The following is a 15,522-nucleotide window of genomic DNA, read 5'->3' on the forward strand; positions in this document are numbered from 1 at the left end:
TTTGCTATACATCATGAACTTCTGGAGGGCAGGGTCATCTATTCAACTTTCTAGATCCTATAATATTTAGTAAGGGATCAAATTAGGGATTGGATTGGATTGAATCTATTCATAGTCCATCCATATGGAATTTTAAAGAACTTTCACAAAGTTTTAAACAGTAATAAGACTGACTAAAAAAAAAAAAAGACAGTCTTTAAAATTTGAACAAAATGGCTTTCTTTTCAGTTTTCACTTTGATTTATTTACCGAGATCACAGTATCTAGCTGTATGCACTCCAGGGCTGCTGATACTGCTAGCCATACCAATAGAGGAAGTCTCGGCTACAGGACCACAACTGGGGCTACTCTGTCTTCTGAGAACTTGGGGAGCTCTGTTCTCTGAATCAGGACAACGTTTTACAGTTGATGACTTTTCTTCATCTGGGAGGTTGTCTTCAGGGTAACTGTTTATCCTTGGCTAGTTGATAATAAGACATAAAAGTACTTTAATAAATCTGGACATAAAACATTAACACTGTTATTATGTATCAAAGACTATAGGGAGACAAAATATGCCTTTTTATCTTTCTCCTACATAGTTCAATTCACTGGGCCAAGTAAGTAAGGTAAGTAAGAGCTTAGTTACTGTCTCAAAACAACTATGAACTTGCCGTGTGACTTTTAATAGCCCTAGCCCCAAACTGACATTTTTATAACCAATAAAATCATATGCACAATCCATGAAATATTTAATAACTAGAAACAAGCAAGGAAAATGACTTAATGAAGTGTGACTCTAGTGAAATGTTCAACTGAGGTAATAAATGAGGACTGTAAACGATGAACTCCTCTCCTTTCAACGTGGTCAAGCATTTTCTTAAATGACTAATAATCTATCTTTGCCTTTTTCTAATAGCTATGAAGATACTGTATTTATCATGAAATATTTTAAAATATATTTTTATATCTTCATAATATGCTCTTGAAGAAAACTATATCTAAAATATATTTAAGAGAATTGTGAACAAATTCAATAAAGTTACTTTTTAAATTTATTATTTAAACAAGGGTTTATTGCTGAAAATTTTAAGTTGCTTACCTTAGGAGGTAGGGGAGGTGGTATTGCACGTTTTGAGGTTGATCTAACACAAAGAGAAAAATGCAATTTAGATGGTTTTAAGTGGTCATAAGATAAAACAGAGAGAGCACTAAATCTGCATTAAAATCTGCTTCTGTTCAAGGAATAAAAAAGACAACTGGATCACAGCACAGAGTAACTTTAAAACCTACAGGAAGACCTAAGATCTCATTCTGTCAAACTGTATTATTATGACTATAAAATAGAGCTTTTATAATGTGAACATAGTCTTTTTTACTTTGTGGTTATGCTTTGCTACATTTAATATGTAATAAAAACTAAATTAAACTCAATTAAAAAAAGATTCAGAATTTTAGAGCTGGAATCCACAGTGAATCATACATTCAAATAGCTCTATCATCACACCCTTCATTACTCTAAGTAGGGTCCAGAGATCAGCAACATCAGTAACACAGAGAAACTTTTTTTCTGGCCACATCATGCAGCTTACAGGATCTCAGTTCCCCAACCAGGCATTGAAAGCAGTAAAAGCACTGAGGCCTAATCCCTAGACCACCAGGGAATTCCCAAGGAAACTTTTATAAATGTACCCCCTAGACCTACTTAATCAGATTCTGCATTTTACCAAAATTTCCAGGTGATCCTCCAGGCATACCAAAATTTGAGAGTCACTGATCTAGCCCACTGGTTTCACACATTTATCCACAGTCATTGCAATCAATTGGGAAGCTTTGAGGATTCTTAGATTCCACTTCCAAAGACTATATTCCATAGCAAGGGTTGGCAAACTTTTTCTATAAAGGGTTAGTCAATAAATATTTTAGGCTCTACGAATCATATAGTGGTCACAACCACTGAGCTCTAATGTTGTAAGCATGAAAGCAGCCATGGATAAATTTATAAGCATGGCTGTGTTCCAACTAACCTTCATTTATGAACACTGAAATTTAAATTTCATATAATTTTCATGTGTAACAAAATTACTTTGCCTTTTGATTTTTTTCAACCATTAAAAAATGTAAATATCATTTTAGTTTGTGGGATGCACAAAAAATGGGGTCAGATTTGGCTTACAGGCCATACTTTACCAACCCCAGACCTGAAATCCTAATGTGGGGGTCCTGGAATCTGTACTTCCACAAGAGCTTTCTAGGCATTGCAATGCACTAACAGGTTTGGAACAACTCACTCAGGTCAGCCCCATCACTTAATCATTGAGGAAAGACATGTCTAGAATATGAAGAAATCACACTGCAGGATGGAACTGGGGCTTTCTGATGTCTACTATGGTACTTTTTCCCACATCATCGTGCAGCTCATCTTTTAGTATACCAACATTACACGTACTGTATTTTTATTTACAGAATAAAACCCTAAAACCTTAATGATCAACACATGTTGCCTTTGGGTAATTAAAGTCAGAAGCTTTTTACTGACAAGAGACATAGTACAACTTATATAAGAATAAAAATTAAAATTTATTAGAATAAATCACTCACCACCAAATGTTGTTCTTATACAATCAAGTAAAATAATGTTAGCAAAACAACTTACTTGCCAGTATTTGCACCATCAACAAAAGGATTCCACCGTAACAGAAAATTCGGGTCTGATGATACTCCCTATGAAGGTAAAACAGAGTTTAAGCATGTTACCTTATAATAGGTATTAGTCACTTTATTCGATTCAAAAAAACACTGTTTGTCATGATTATTAATCATCTTGGCTTTCAACTGTGTAGTCTCTAGCTATACTTGCTGTCACTTGACATATTTATGCCAATAACTCATTATTAGTTGACTTAAATGTAAGAAAGATTAGAAACACAGCTTAAAATGTGACAAGCCCTCTTTACCAACATGCTAGTACATTCCAAAGCAAAACAGAAAAATGTTAACTTTGAATTATGTACATCACTACTCCATTAGCATGGAGAACTAAGTACTATTTTAGTCAATTATCTTCAATTTATTGGTGCCATATTTTTTTCTGACTACCACGAAAACTGATAATTTATTGTCCAGCAATATATCACAGTAGGAAGAGCACCACTTCCAAATGTAAGAATGAAGAGATCCACTAACAGAAGATAATTACTCTAAAAACTATACTTTTACTAATGGTTAAAAATAGATGTTAGAATAACACCTAGGCCAACTCTAATAATATCATGCTTTATTAATTGTTTCTTTCCTTTTAGATAAGAAAAAGGGTTAACCAAATAGTAATCTAAAATATGAGCAATGGTTTTTAAAAAAAGGGCTATATTAACAAATAAATATTAAAAACAGTAAGGCAATGCAAAATTGCACTCAAAACCTAACAGAATCAGTAAGTAAAAAGATCCTGAGAGCTTAAAGCCTGGCATCAAATACCAGGTATTTAATAACTTTATGTGAATTCTTCAAGACTTAGAAGTGTCAAAATGAATGGTTAAAATGGTATTTACACACTGTACCCTAGTCAAAATACACCTAACTATAAGCTTTTTCAAACTTTAATTGGTGAAATGTGTGTTAGTTGCTCAGTCATGTCCAGTTCTTTGAGACCCCATCATCTGTCCAGGGAATTCTCTACGCAAGAATACTGGAATGGGTTGCCATTCCCTTCTCCAGGGGATCTTCCTGACCCAGGGATGGAACCCGGGTCTCCTGCACTACAGGCAGATTCTTCACCATCTGAGCTTCCAAGGAGTGGGTGAAATATATTATCAAAACTTAACGCTTTGAAGAGTATATTACTTTTTTCTTTGGTCAAAATATACCTAATTATAAGTTTTCTCAAATTTTACTGTGTAAAATACTTTAAAAGTCATAAGTCTTACCATTTCATCCCGTGCTTCTGTTTCTTTTCTCAAAGGAGGTTCAAACTGTAATTTGTCAACTGTAAAATATAACAGATATTCAGAAACTTTAACTTAAAGGGTCAATCTTGAAAGTGCAAAGAGAAGCGTGTGTACTGGGGAGGGAGGAAGGGAGAGAAGAGAAGAGGGAAAGACAAAAACTCTTAATTTCTTTACTAACAGAACACCCCAAAAGAAAGTAACAATTTGGTATTTTCCTAACAATTCTACTTAATTCTTGGTTGGAATCAGGAAATTAAACAGCAATTTTGTGTGTAAAAGATTTTTTAAAAAACTAATTAAAAGGTGAGAAAGCAAACACTTTAAGGATGTTTCTATCCAGGCTATATTGAGACTAATTTAAACTACAAATTTACTGCAGGATGAAGCCTCCAAAATTACTTATAATTATCTAAAAATAACAAATATTTGTCAAATTAAATATTACTATGGCATTCAGGAATCTAATATTATACTTTGCTAAATGAATATCTGATCTGGCCTAATCAGATCAATTTTAGAATCACTCCTAATAGAGTAACTTCTTTTACATGAAATATTCTGTAAATCAGAGAAAAGGATGACTTATTGCCTACTCATGAAGTACACAGAATTTTAAAATTCTAAAATACAATGTGATTAAAAGACCAAAAAATTAAAATATACACACTTGCATTGTAGAGATACAAGTTTCCTAAATACAACCTTGCTCAACAAAATACACTAAAAAAAAGTCTTTCAAAAAGGATCCAGTTATCTTTATCCCTAAAAACAAGATTTATAAAGCAACACAGAGCACTTACATAATTCATGACACTAAACAAAAACATTAAGTCATAAAATTTTCAAAGAAAGATATTCCATAAAATGTATTCTCTACTTTTCAAATATAAAATAAAAAGAAGTTGATTATTTATAATGACAACATAAAAAAAATCTTAATTTAAGAGCCATTACTATAATTCACAAAGAACCACTTCTCTCATTTGAGACAGAGATGAGTTAAAAGTATTTTTCTTTCAGTCACAAGAAATACTGGCATGCAGGTCTAGAAATGAATTATAAAATGTGTAAATATGGAAAGAAAAGAAAAAAATATCATTTTCCATAACAATTATATAATTAGCTAATTTCAAGACTTAAAACATTACTAGAGAAAGTTCATAAATTCTCATTAAACATATAGCAAAATATCAACTGTATCCATCCATACCAGTATCAGTAATTAAAAATAAAAATTTCAATTTCATTTATTTTATAATATAAACATTTAAGATGTTTTACTTTATCATGTGAAAAGTATTCCTTAAAAAAAAAAAATCAAATTCCTTATGACAAGTCTAAAATTACTACAACCACGACTTATGGCAAAGAATGCTAGAATCTCCAATATCATTGTTCTGCTTAGAATAGACTCCACAGTTCTAATGAGGTGGGGAGCCTATTGTACAGAGTGAAGTAAGTCAGAAAGAGAAACACCAATACAGTATATAAACAAATATACATCGAATTTAGAAAGACAGTAACAACAATCCTATATGCAAGGTAGCAAAAGAGACACAGATGTAAAACACAGACCTTTGGTCTATGTGGGAGAAGGGGAGGGTGGGATGATTTGAGTGAATAGCATTGAAACATGTATATTACCATATGTAAAACAGATGACCTGCTTTGATGCATGAAGCAGGGCACTCAAAGCCAGTTCTCTGGGACAACTCAGAGGGGAGGAAGGTAGGAAGGGAGGTTCAGGATGGGAAGACACATGTGCACCCATGGGTGATTCATGTTGATGTAAAAAACCACCACAATATTATAAAGAAATTATCCTCCAATTAAAATAAATTAATTAATTAATTTCAAAAAATAGACTTCAAGTTGTTTTGTTTCACTTTAACAAAAATCCTAGGAGTACCTTTGGCTGTGTGTTTGGCTTATAAAATACAAAGATGGGGAGGACTTCTATGATATATCCTCATTTATCTCCAAAAGATGTTACTATAGGCGTAAGTGTTAGTCGTTCATGTCTGACTCTTTGCAACCCCATGAGCTATCACAGCCTGTCAGGCTCCTCAGTCCATGGGATTCCCCAGGCAAGAATACTGGAGTGGGTATCCATTCCCTTCTCCAAGGGATCTTCCCAAGCCAGGGATTGAACCTAGTCTCCCACATTGCAGGCAGATTCTTTACCCCTATAAAGCCAGGGTGAGTAAGGATCTTACTACCATCTATCAAAGATTATAAACCTGTGATGTCTGGTAATCTATTGCTTCAAAATAATTGCTTCATATACCTTGTATGCACACACATATTAGTATTACATGTTAGTAATTAGTAGTTTATAGCAGAAGGGTAAATCTAATTCCTGTTTTACTTATTATACCTATAGCTGAGGGGTTCCCTGGTGGCTCAGACAGTAAAGAATCCTCCTGCAATTCAGGAGACCCGGGTTCAATCCCTAAGTCAGGAAGATCCCCTGGAGAAGGGAATGGCTATCCACTCCAGTATTCTTGCCTGGAGAATTCCATGGAGTGAGGAGCCTGGTGAGCTACAGTCCGTGGGGTCCCAGAGAGTCGGACACAACTGAGCGACTAACACTTTCACTTTCTAAGAAAACAGAATCCAAAGACAGTTTCACTGGGCACAGGAAAGGAGTAGTTTGGGGCTTCTCAGACAGTGGGAATTTGAAAGGCAGAATACCAGAAATGAGAAAACTGAACAAAGAAGGAACTCTAAAAATATACCAAGAGGTCTCCTTAGAGAAATCTTTGGTTGCATACTAAGTTGCCCACAAGCAAAGCAATACTCTGCAAGGTAGGTCAGAAAACAGCTAACACAGTGCTGTGAGCTAAATGCAAGTTTTAGTGATCACACAGTAAAAGGAAAGAAATGAATTTCCACCCAGAGGAGAAACTGCTGAATATTGTAGTAAAATCTAAGACAGGCCTTGAAAGGACTGAGATGACCTACCAGCTAATTTATGCTTCAGACACTCTTTAAAATAAAAGAGGTCAAAATCCAGACATTTACTGTTGTATTACAACATCCAAGATACAATAAAAAATGACTACAGAATAAGTAGAAAAAAAATAAAAATCATAACCAGTTTAAAAAACAGATAGACTCAGAGGTGACACAGCTGCTGAAATTAGCAAAGATGGACACAATAAGTAAACAGATGGAAATTCTCAGTAGAGAGATAAAAACTATATATATATATGTATACATGGATGTATCATCCATCTATCTATCCATCTATTTATCTATTTTTCTATCAATCTATCTTCATCAATGAAAGTCTAGATCCAGAAAACACAATATACGAAATAAAATTCACTGATAGGCTTAAATAACAGACAGAATACAACAGGAAAAAGGTCAATGAACTTAAAATCTGGGCAACAGAAACTAAACTGAAGTACAGAGAACAAAAACACCTTAGGTATGTTTATAGTGGGCAGGGAGAACAGAGCCTCAGTGACCTGTGAAGCAACATCAAGTGGTCTAACATGTAATTGGAGTCCCAAAAGGAGAAGAGAGAATCTAGGGCAGAAAAACTGAAGAAATAATGGCCCCAAATTTTATACAGCTGATAAAATACACCAACTTACAGATCTAAGAAACTCAGTTAACACCAAATAAATAAAAACAAAAATTCATCTAGGCACATCACAGTTTTCAACTACAAATTGGCACTTGCCATTCCTGAGTTGGGAAGATGCCCTGGAGAAGGAAATGGCAGCCCACTACAGGATTCTTGCCTGGAGAATTTCATGGACAGAAATTCTGGTAGGCTACATTCAGTCCATGGAGTTGCAGAGGCAGACACAACTGAGTGACTAACACACACATCTATCTCTACAAGGGTTAAATCATGTGCTGCTGCAGCTGCTGACCTGGCACACCCCCTGATGGAGTTCAACGTGGAGAGCAGAAATGAAGCACCCTGTGCTCGGGGTAGGGGTAGCGGGCTGGCAGGACAAGTCATCAGACAGGTATTTTTAAAAGCTGATTTTCAAAAGCCCAATCTTCTATCTCCTCATACCTAGAAAAGCACTAAAATCCTTCATGGTGATGACTGTTTCTTATGAATAACAGAAGCTTCATGAGACCAGCAAAAACTTTCTACTTAAGTATGTGCTTGATTGCATGTATGCCCCCTTTACCAAAATCATAAATATACTGTCCTTCCCCCATAACTCTTTTGGAGCAGTTTCTCAGAGTTATTTGAGGTGCTGTCTCCTAGGCTGCAGTCCTCATTTTACCCCAAATAAAACTCAACTCTCATGTTGTGCATTTTTTTTAAAGTCAACAGTTATGGCAACCACAAAGGGATTCAAACCCTCAATGTGTAGCTGACACTGTCAAACTGCTAAGAAAACAACAAACAAATTCCACAAAAGTTTCATAGTATAGTATCTATTAATCCAACTGATGCAGTTGAATACTTTCTATTTTGTGCCTTAGGAAAAAATCTGAATTGATGTCATGGACTGCGTTGCAACCTGCAGCTTAACAAATGCCAATGTTGAGGAACACATGGGTATGCTATTCTTCAGATAATTTTTCAAAACTAGTTTTCCTGACAACAAAGGCTTTTGCTTTGGTTATTGTATATCTATTTCTAGAATGGCTCAAAGGTTGTTTAAAAAGGCTCAACCTTAACAATGGCCAAAAAATGTTGCTTGAGTTTGTGTTTCCTACCTGGGAAAATTCTAATTACTTCTCTAGTAAACACTCAATTGTCTATAACTATTACTAAGGAGGTTTGTGAGACAACAAATCTTCCTCAAAATCTCTATCACCTTTATCATTCTTACTCTTCATGTAAAATAAGAAGGACAAATGGAATTTTCAAACTTAACTTGGATAAACTTTTAGAAATTCTTAGCCCTCCTTAGCCTAAAATGGGTTTTGTTTGTTTGGCTTGAATGAAAGTGAGGTCAATTTCCTCAGGGGCCCATTAACTCTCTCTCAATAAACCCAAAACTGAGTATCTTATACATCGAAGAATACTGCCCCCAACTCCAGTTTCTACAACATCACAGACTAATATAGCTGAGACTTGTACACTACAGTTTTATATTCAAACATATCCAAGTAGTGTTTCCTCTGAAATAATCTTTTCATGATTTAGAACTCAGAAACTATCTTCTGGGAAACTTCTCTCTAAACTCAATAAATAGAATCTTGCCAGGTAATGTTAATAATTAATACAATGGTAAAACAGAGCAATGATCCTTGTATTAATTTGTCTTAATTACAGAGACATGGGCCAATTTAAATCAACACAAGATGGTCTCAATAGGAAATCTCAAACTGCAGATGATAATCGTCAGAAGTAGATGACTGCAAGAAGGCAATTTCTACACAAATCTGTTGAATCAAGCTGATAACAATATGAAAAGAATCATTTGTCCAAGTCCAGTGGAACAAGATGACAGAAGACTCTGATTTTCATACTTTAATGTGCATACTATATAGCTCTTTAGCTACAGTTTCTTCTTCCTCCTTGCCAATCGGAGGTTCTGGATTGTGGACAGACTACTTGTTACCTCTGTAGAGTCTTTATTCTTAATACTGCTCTGTGTAGCCTCAGCCCTTGTTATGAGTCCAAATACCTGGCTAAAATTCACTTGTGAGTCATCTAAAATCATACACTTAAACCAATAGTTGGGCAGTCATTTTCTTTATTGATACCTCTCAAATCCCCTTTGGTGCCAATTTTTTGTAATTAGTTGGTTTCCTAGGTAACTGTGAAACCAAGCAGGACCCTACAAGGATCCTGGGCACAGAAGCCTTTCTGTCTCCCATCTCCTTTAACTCAGCATCCCCCACCTTCCCAGAGTTCCAAAGGGCAGATTCAACCTGGGAAGGGAAGGGATATAAAGGTGGGGGAGGGGGATAGCCAGGAAACAATAGTGCAGCTCTTGGGGCAGCGTCCTGGTTCCACCTCAAGGGACACACATAACAAAGTCTTCAAGGTCTTTTAAGAGGTCAGCATTCTTCATAGCAGAGAAACACCACAGAAGGGTATATTAACAGAACCAGATCAGTTCATCAAGAAGATAAAGTTCTGTTCACTTCAGTCACTCAGTCATGTCTGACTCTTTGCAAGCCCATGGACTGCAGCACGCCAGGCCTCCCTGTCCATCACCAACTCCTGGAGTTTACACAAACTCATGTCCATTGAGTCGGTGATGCCATCCAACCATCTCATCCTCTGTCGTTCCCTTCTTCTCCTGCCTTCAATCTTTCCCAGAATCACGGTCTTTTCAAATGAGTCAGCTCTTCGCATCAGGTGGCCAAAGTATTGGTGTATTAGCTTCAACATCAGTCCTTCTAATGAACACTCAGGACTGATTTCCTTTAAGATGGACTGGTTGGACCTTCTTGCAGTCCAAGGGACTCTCAAGAGTCTTCTCCAACACAACAGTTCAAAAGCATCAATTCTTCGGTGCTCAGCTTTCTTCACAGTCCAATTCTCACACCCATACATGACCACTGGAAAAACCATAATCTTGACTAGACGGACCTTTGTTGGCAAAGTAATGTCTCTGCTTTTTAATATGCTGTCTAGGGTGGTCATAACTTTTCTTCCAAGGAGTAAGCATCTTTTTATTTCATGGCTGCAGTCACCATCTGCAGTGACTTTGGAGCCCTCCCCTCCCCCAAATAAAGTCTGCTACTGTTTCCACTGTTTCCCCATCTATTTGCCATGAAGTGATGGCACCCAATGCCATGATCTTCGTTTGTAATCAAGAAGATTACTTGAGGCTAAATTAGAGGAGTGGAGGCCCTGCACACACCCTAATCTTATCAGCAATGTCTCTGAGATTTGATTTGGCACCTGTGCACAGAGGCTGAGCTTTCAGTATCAGCTGGACTCAACCAAAAAGTGGCTTTTCAGATAAAAAAAATTTTTTTTAAAAACAGAAAATTCAGGTCACACACCCATATCTGGATCAGAATGAGACAGTAATCTGCCTGACCACTCATCAGACTAGGAAAACAGACACAAATCCAAATGCAAAGTCGAGAAGAAACCATGTTTCTCCCAAGGATATGCTACATAAGTAAAGCATCACATGATGATTCCCTCTCTGAATTCCCCATACTTTCCTATTGAGAAATACCAGTCTCTAAAATCAGTCAGAAACGTTGTTTTATTAAATCATATTTATTAAAATGAACCATTCCACTCTCACCTGGAAGATTTGAGTCACTGATGGAGAGAAGTAGCTTTAATTTCCAACGTAGATACAGACCATCAACTAAAGGAGTTTCTGAATACAACATTTCAAGTTTACAAAGAAACAGGCTTCTGAATCTATTTTTACAGTATAGATCTTTTCACACACATCCCTACTTTGCTTTAAGTTTTCACTTAATTTTTATTTAATTTCCACTTTTCCCCCAAACTCTCTAATTCTTCTTTTCCTATTTAATGAGATGTTCCATGGTTCCTCTGGTGTGTGTTCTTCCTCACAGCAAGGAGTCAATAAATCTGACTTTACTGGACTATAGTCTGGTGGTCTTAGATTAGGCCAAGGTCAGAAAACTGAGCACTGAAGAACTGATGCTTCTTAACTGTGGTATTGGAGAAGACTCTTGAGAGTCCTTTGGACTGCAAGGAGATCAAACCAGTCTATCCTAAAAGAAATCAGTCCTGAATATTCATTAGAAGGACTGATGCTGAAGCTGAAACTCCAATACTTTGGCCACCTGATGCAAAGAACTGACTCACTGGAAAGGAGCCTGAGGCTGGGAAAGATTGAAGACAGGAGGAAAAGGGGACGACAGGGGATGAGATGGTTGGATGGGATCACCAACTCGACGGACATTAGTTTGAGCAGTCTCCAGGAGCTGGTGACGACAGGGAAGCCTGGCGTGCTGCAGTCCATGGGGTCACAAAGAGTTGAGTGACTGAACTGAACTGATAACCATTATTTATGTCCACTAAAAACACACAGTAAGGATGATTACAGTAATCATAATAGCCCAAAACTAGAAACAAATAAAATGCCAGCCAAGTGAAGAATGAATAAATTATGCTATAATCATACAATGAAATACTACATTACAGTGAAAACAATAAACTATTACTGGCAGACATGACATGACTGACTTTCACAGACGTAACACTGAGCAAAAGACATCACGCAGAAGAGGTGTATATTAGTTGACCCTATATATCTGAAGATCAAGACCACATAAAAACCAATCTATAGTGGTGAGATAGGAATAGTGATTAGCCAGGGCAGTGGGAAGGCAGGGGGATACAGGGAGACGGGAGGGTGTTGATTGTGAAGGAGCATGAGGAACCCTTCAGAGATTCTGATAATGTTGATCTGGGTAGTGGTTTCACGAGTGTATACAAATTTAAAAATTCATTGTGCAGTACACTTGAGCATTTTACTGTATGTAAGTTATTAGCTTAATTTAAAAAACTGAAACAAAAAACTAAGAACAGAACTAACAAGGTATGTATAAAACCTATTAAACAAAAACAAAACTATGAAACACTCCTGATGGACACAAAAGAAGACCCGGGTAACTTAAAGATCGACCAATAAAATGACCTTCAACTCTACCATCTTCTGTTTGGTACCTGCAGCACAGAGGGCAAATTCCATGAAGGAATTAGTACTCTGGACACTTATAAAAGAACTAAGCCTTGAGCTCTCTGAGGAAGCTTATTTTGATTAAGATGACAGAATATCATAAAGATGTCAATTCTCCCAAAGTTAGTGTACAAACTTATGAGATCTCAGTAAAAACGCTGAGAGGTGGTTTTTTTTTTTCTTCAACTCAGTAGACTGATTCTTATGTTTTACGTGAGGAAAATATAATGGCCAGATATAATAAAAAGGAATTGCAACAATGTGTCTGTGTGTGTGTGGAGGGGGTGAGAGAAAATAGGAGGAGGATTATTTCTAATACATTTTAACAGGTATTATAAAGACATAATAATCAGAAGTATGTGACTGGCACAGGACTAAGTATATTACAAGAGAACAGAATTTCCAGAAAAAGCCCTAAAATGTAGGTGGCAACTTAGTATATAATAAAGATGGCATATCAAACCTATTAGTGAAAACCTAAGTTTTTAATAAACAGTATCAAGGCAAATGAGTAGATATTTAGAATGAAACTGAAGTTGAATTCATATTTCATACCTCTAGCAAATAATACCTTATATCAAAGATTTAAGTATTGATATTATAAAAAATGAAACAAAGAAAACAAAACAGGAAAATCCTTTTACAACCTTAAAATCAGGAAGGCGTTACTAAATAACGACACCGAAAACAAAAGCTATACAAGGAAAGATACATTTACACTACATTAATTGAATACTATACAGTCGTATAAAATAAAGAAAATAGCTTTATAATAGCTTTATTTTAAAATATAAAAATAAACAGCTGCTTTTCTGTTTGGTATTTGAAACCCAGAGAGTTTGCTGGGGATAGTATAAGAAGAAAGCATAAAAAAGTATCAGCAATCTGGGACTAACAAAGACAGAAAATCTTGAATTATGAGTTTAACTATGAAAACGCATGACTGAGTTTAACAGATATGGGAAGGACATTCTAACTCTCCACTGACCTAGATTTCCAAAGCTGCATACAGAAAGCTAGAAATGTTTGGTTTCAAGAAAACAAAATACACATCTGCAATCATTCTAATTATCTTCCTCCATTATGGTTTATATTTTTTATTTAGAGCTTATTTTAATGTAAAATACTTCTAAATCTTTTTGAAACAATTATGCACCTAAATCAGTATACTCATCCTAAAAATTCTTTATAAATCTGTTCTTCCAAATTAACGTGGCTAAAATGACGAATATTGTTAATATAACATTTTTATGTCAATGATTAATTTATTGAATAAAAATCAATTTCTCCTTTTAAATATGCATTTTAGAAAATATCCACCTTGGTGCTAATCTGACTTAAAAAACCAAACCAACCCAAATATCCAACAATAGGGACTACAACACATCAACTCAATACAGGAGGATAAAACCATTAAATATAACAGTTACAAAGCCTAGGCTAATATATGGGAAATACTTCTAACTATATTAAGCAAAATTCTATGCATAGTATAAACTCAGCCATGTAAAACTACATGTGAAAAAATCTGAAGGAAATTCAGCTAAATATTATCTGTGGGCTGGTGCTGAGTGATGTGATTATTGGCAATGTTAATTTTCTACTTTCTTCTTTTTGCAAATTTTCTGCAGTGAACATGTATTACATTTATAATTAGAAAGTAAAAACTATTTAACTGTAAACCAAGGGAATTTCATTACAACCAGAAAAGCAACCTTTATTTCAGAGGTATCCTGTTTTTGTGTGTATATACCCACAGATGGCCTGAGATTTTATTATTAAAAAACATCCCACAAGAACACCCAGCTCAACCCTCCAAAACCACCAATTGAAAATGTATACCAAACACATACAATTGATTTCTGAAGCTGTCCGTTCAGCTCTGGCATTCCTGTTTGTAGATCTAATGGTATGACGAATGACTGCATGGGGCTGTGAATATAAACATAATATATACACTTAAAAGAATTTCTGTGACAAAGTTAGAAGGTCAAACTTTCTCTTTTTAATTAAATTCTTATTTACTGATAGACATGACCACCTACTAATAAAGTGAATTGAAGGATAAATTTTTTAAAAAATGAATGAGATACTTAAAAGTTAATTCATTTATTCCACACACATTTATACTGTATACCCTATAGGGTACATATATATATTTATATGTATATATATATACTGAAGAGACGCAAGGAAAATCAGATGCAAATCTTATCTAAAAAGAGCTTATTAAAAAAAAAGAGCTTATAGTCTAGCAAGATAACATACACAAATACTTAAAACACTAGAAAAGAATAAGTGGCATTCATTACAATCACTATTAATGCCCAGGGGAAGGAGAGATGACTGCCATTGGAAGGGGTAAAGAAATTCTTCATGACAGAGTTGTAATCTAATGTGAGGCCTTGAAGGACAAGTAGGCATTGAATGTGCAGCAAGGTGGGAAAAGCATTTCAGACAGCACAAACAATATGAACAAAGTAATGCAAGAAAAAAAAGGAAATTGTGGAGTGTTTAGAGGAATTGAAGCTGGTTATTATTTGAATGTGGTGAACATTAAGTGGAGATGACAAGCTGGAAAGACATTTGAGGGAGGATAAGCCAGATCATGAAAGGTTCTGAATGTCAGGCTACAGCTCTCAATTTTATTTTCTTGGCAAAAGAATTTTTTGGAGATTTACAGAAAGGGAATGCTATTACAAGAGTCAGCTTTAAGAGTAACTTGATTAAGTACGTAAAAGGGTATGGACAGGAGAAAGATTGTATGGAGAGGGACTGATGTGTAGTAAACCAAGTGAGAAAGCTTACTATTCCACCCTTTTGAATAAGCTCCTGATATTTTGAAACAATGCGTTCAGTTCAACCCCTATCTATGAAATTTCTGATGACTCACTCTCATTCACTAATGATTCAGACAATGGTCATGTCTTTTCCTCTACTTTAAGACCCACTATCATACCAAAGGACTCAAAAGCCCA

At 35.5% G+C, this 15,522-nt stretch overlaps 1 protein-coding gene across 1 annotated transcript in view; it reads right to left on the reverse strand.

Annotated features, from left to right (window-relative positions):
• The window catches only part of MAP4K5 (mitogen-activated protein kinase kinase kinase kinase 5), a 114,735-nt gene that overhangs the window by 28,618 nt on the left and 70,595 nt on the right, over window positions 1–15,522 (reverse strand). Inside the window, exons 14-18 of the mRNA XM_069597886.1 lie at window positions 14,398–14,476; window positions 3,906–3,964; window positions 2,636–2,703; window positions 1,082–1,124; window positions 250–460 (exon numbers count right to left, since the gene is read on the reverse strand). Of these exons, the coding sequence (XP_069453987.1) occupies window positions 250–460; window positions 1,082–1,124; window positions 2,636–2,703; window positions 3,906–3,964; window positions 14,398–14,476 (460 nt within the window). The remainder of the gene's footprint in view (window positions 1–249; window positions 461–1,081; window positions 1,125–2,635; window positions 2,704–3,905; window positions 3,965–14,397; window positions 14,477–15,522) is intronic.

This window comes from Ovis canadensis, chromosome 7 (genome assembly GCF_042477335.2).
Source record: "Ovis canadensis isolate MfBH-ARS-UI-01 breed Bighorn chromosome 7, ARS-UI_OviCan_v2, whole genome shotgun sequence".
Lineage (NCBI taxonomy): Eukaryota > Metazoa > Chordata > Mammalia > Artiodactyla > Bovidae > Ovis > Ovis canadensis.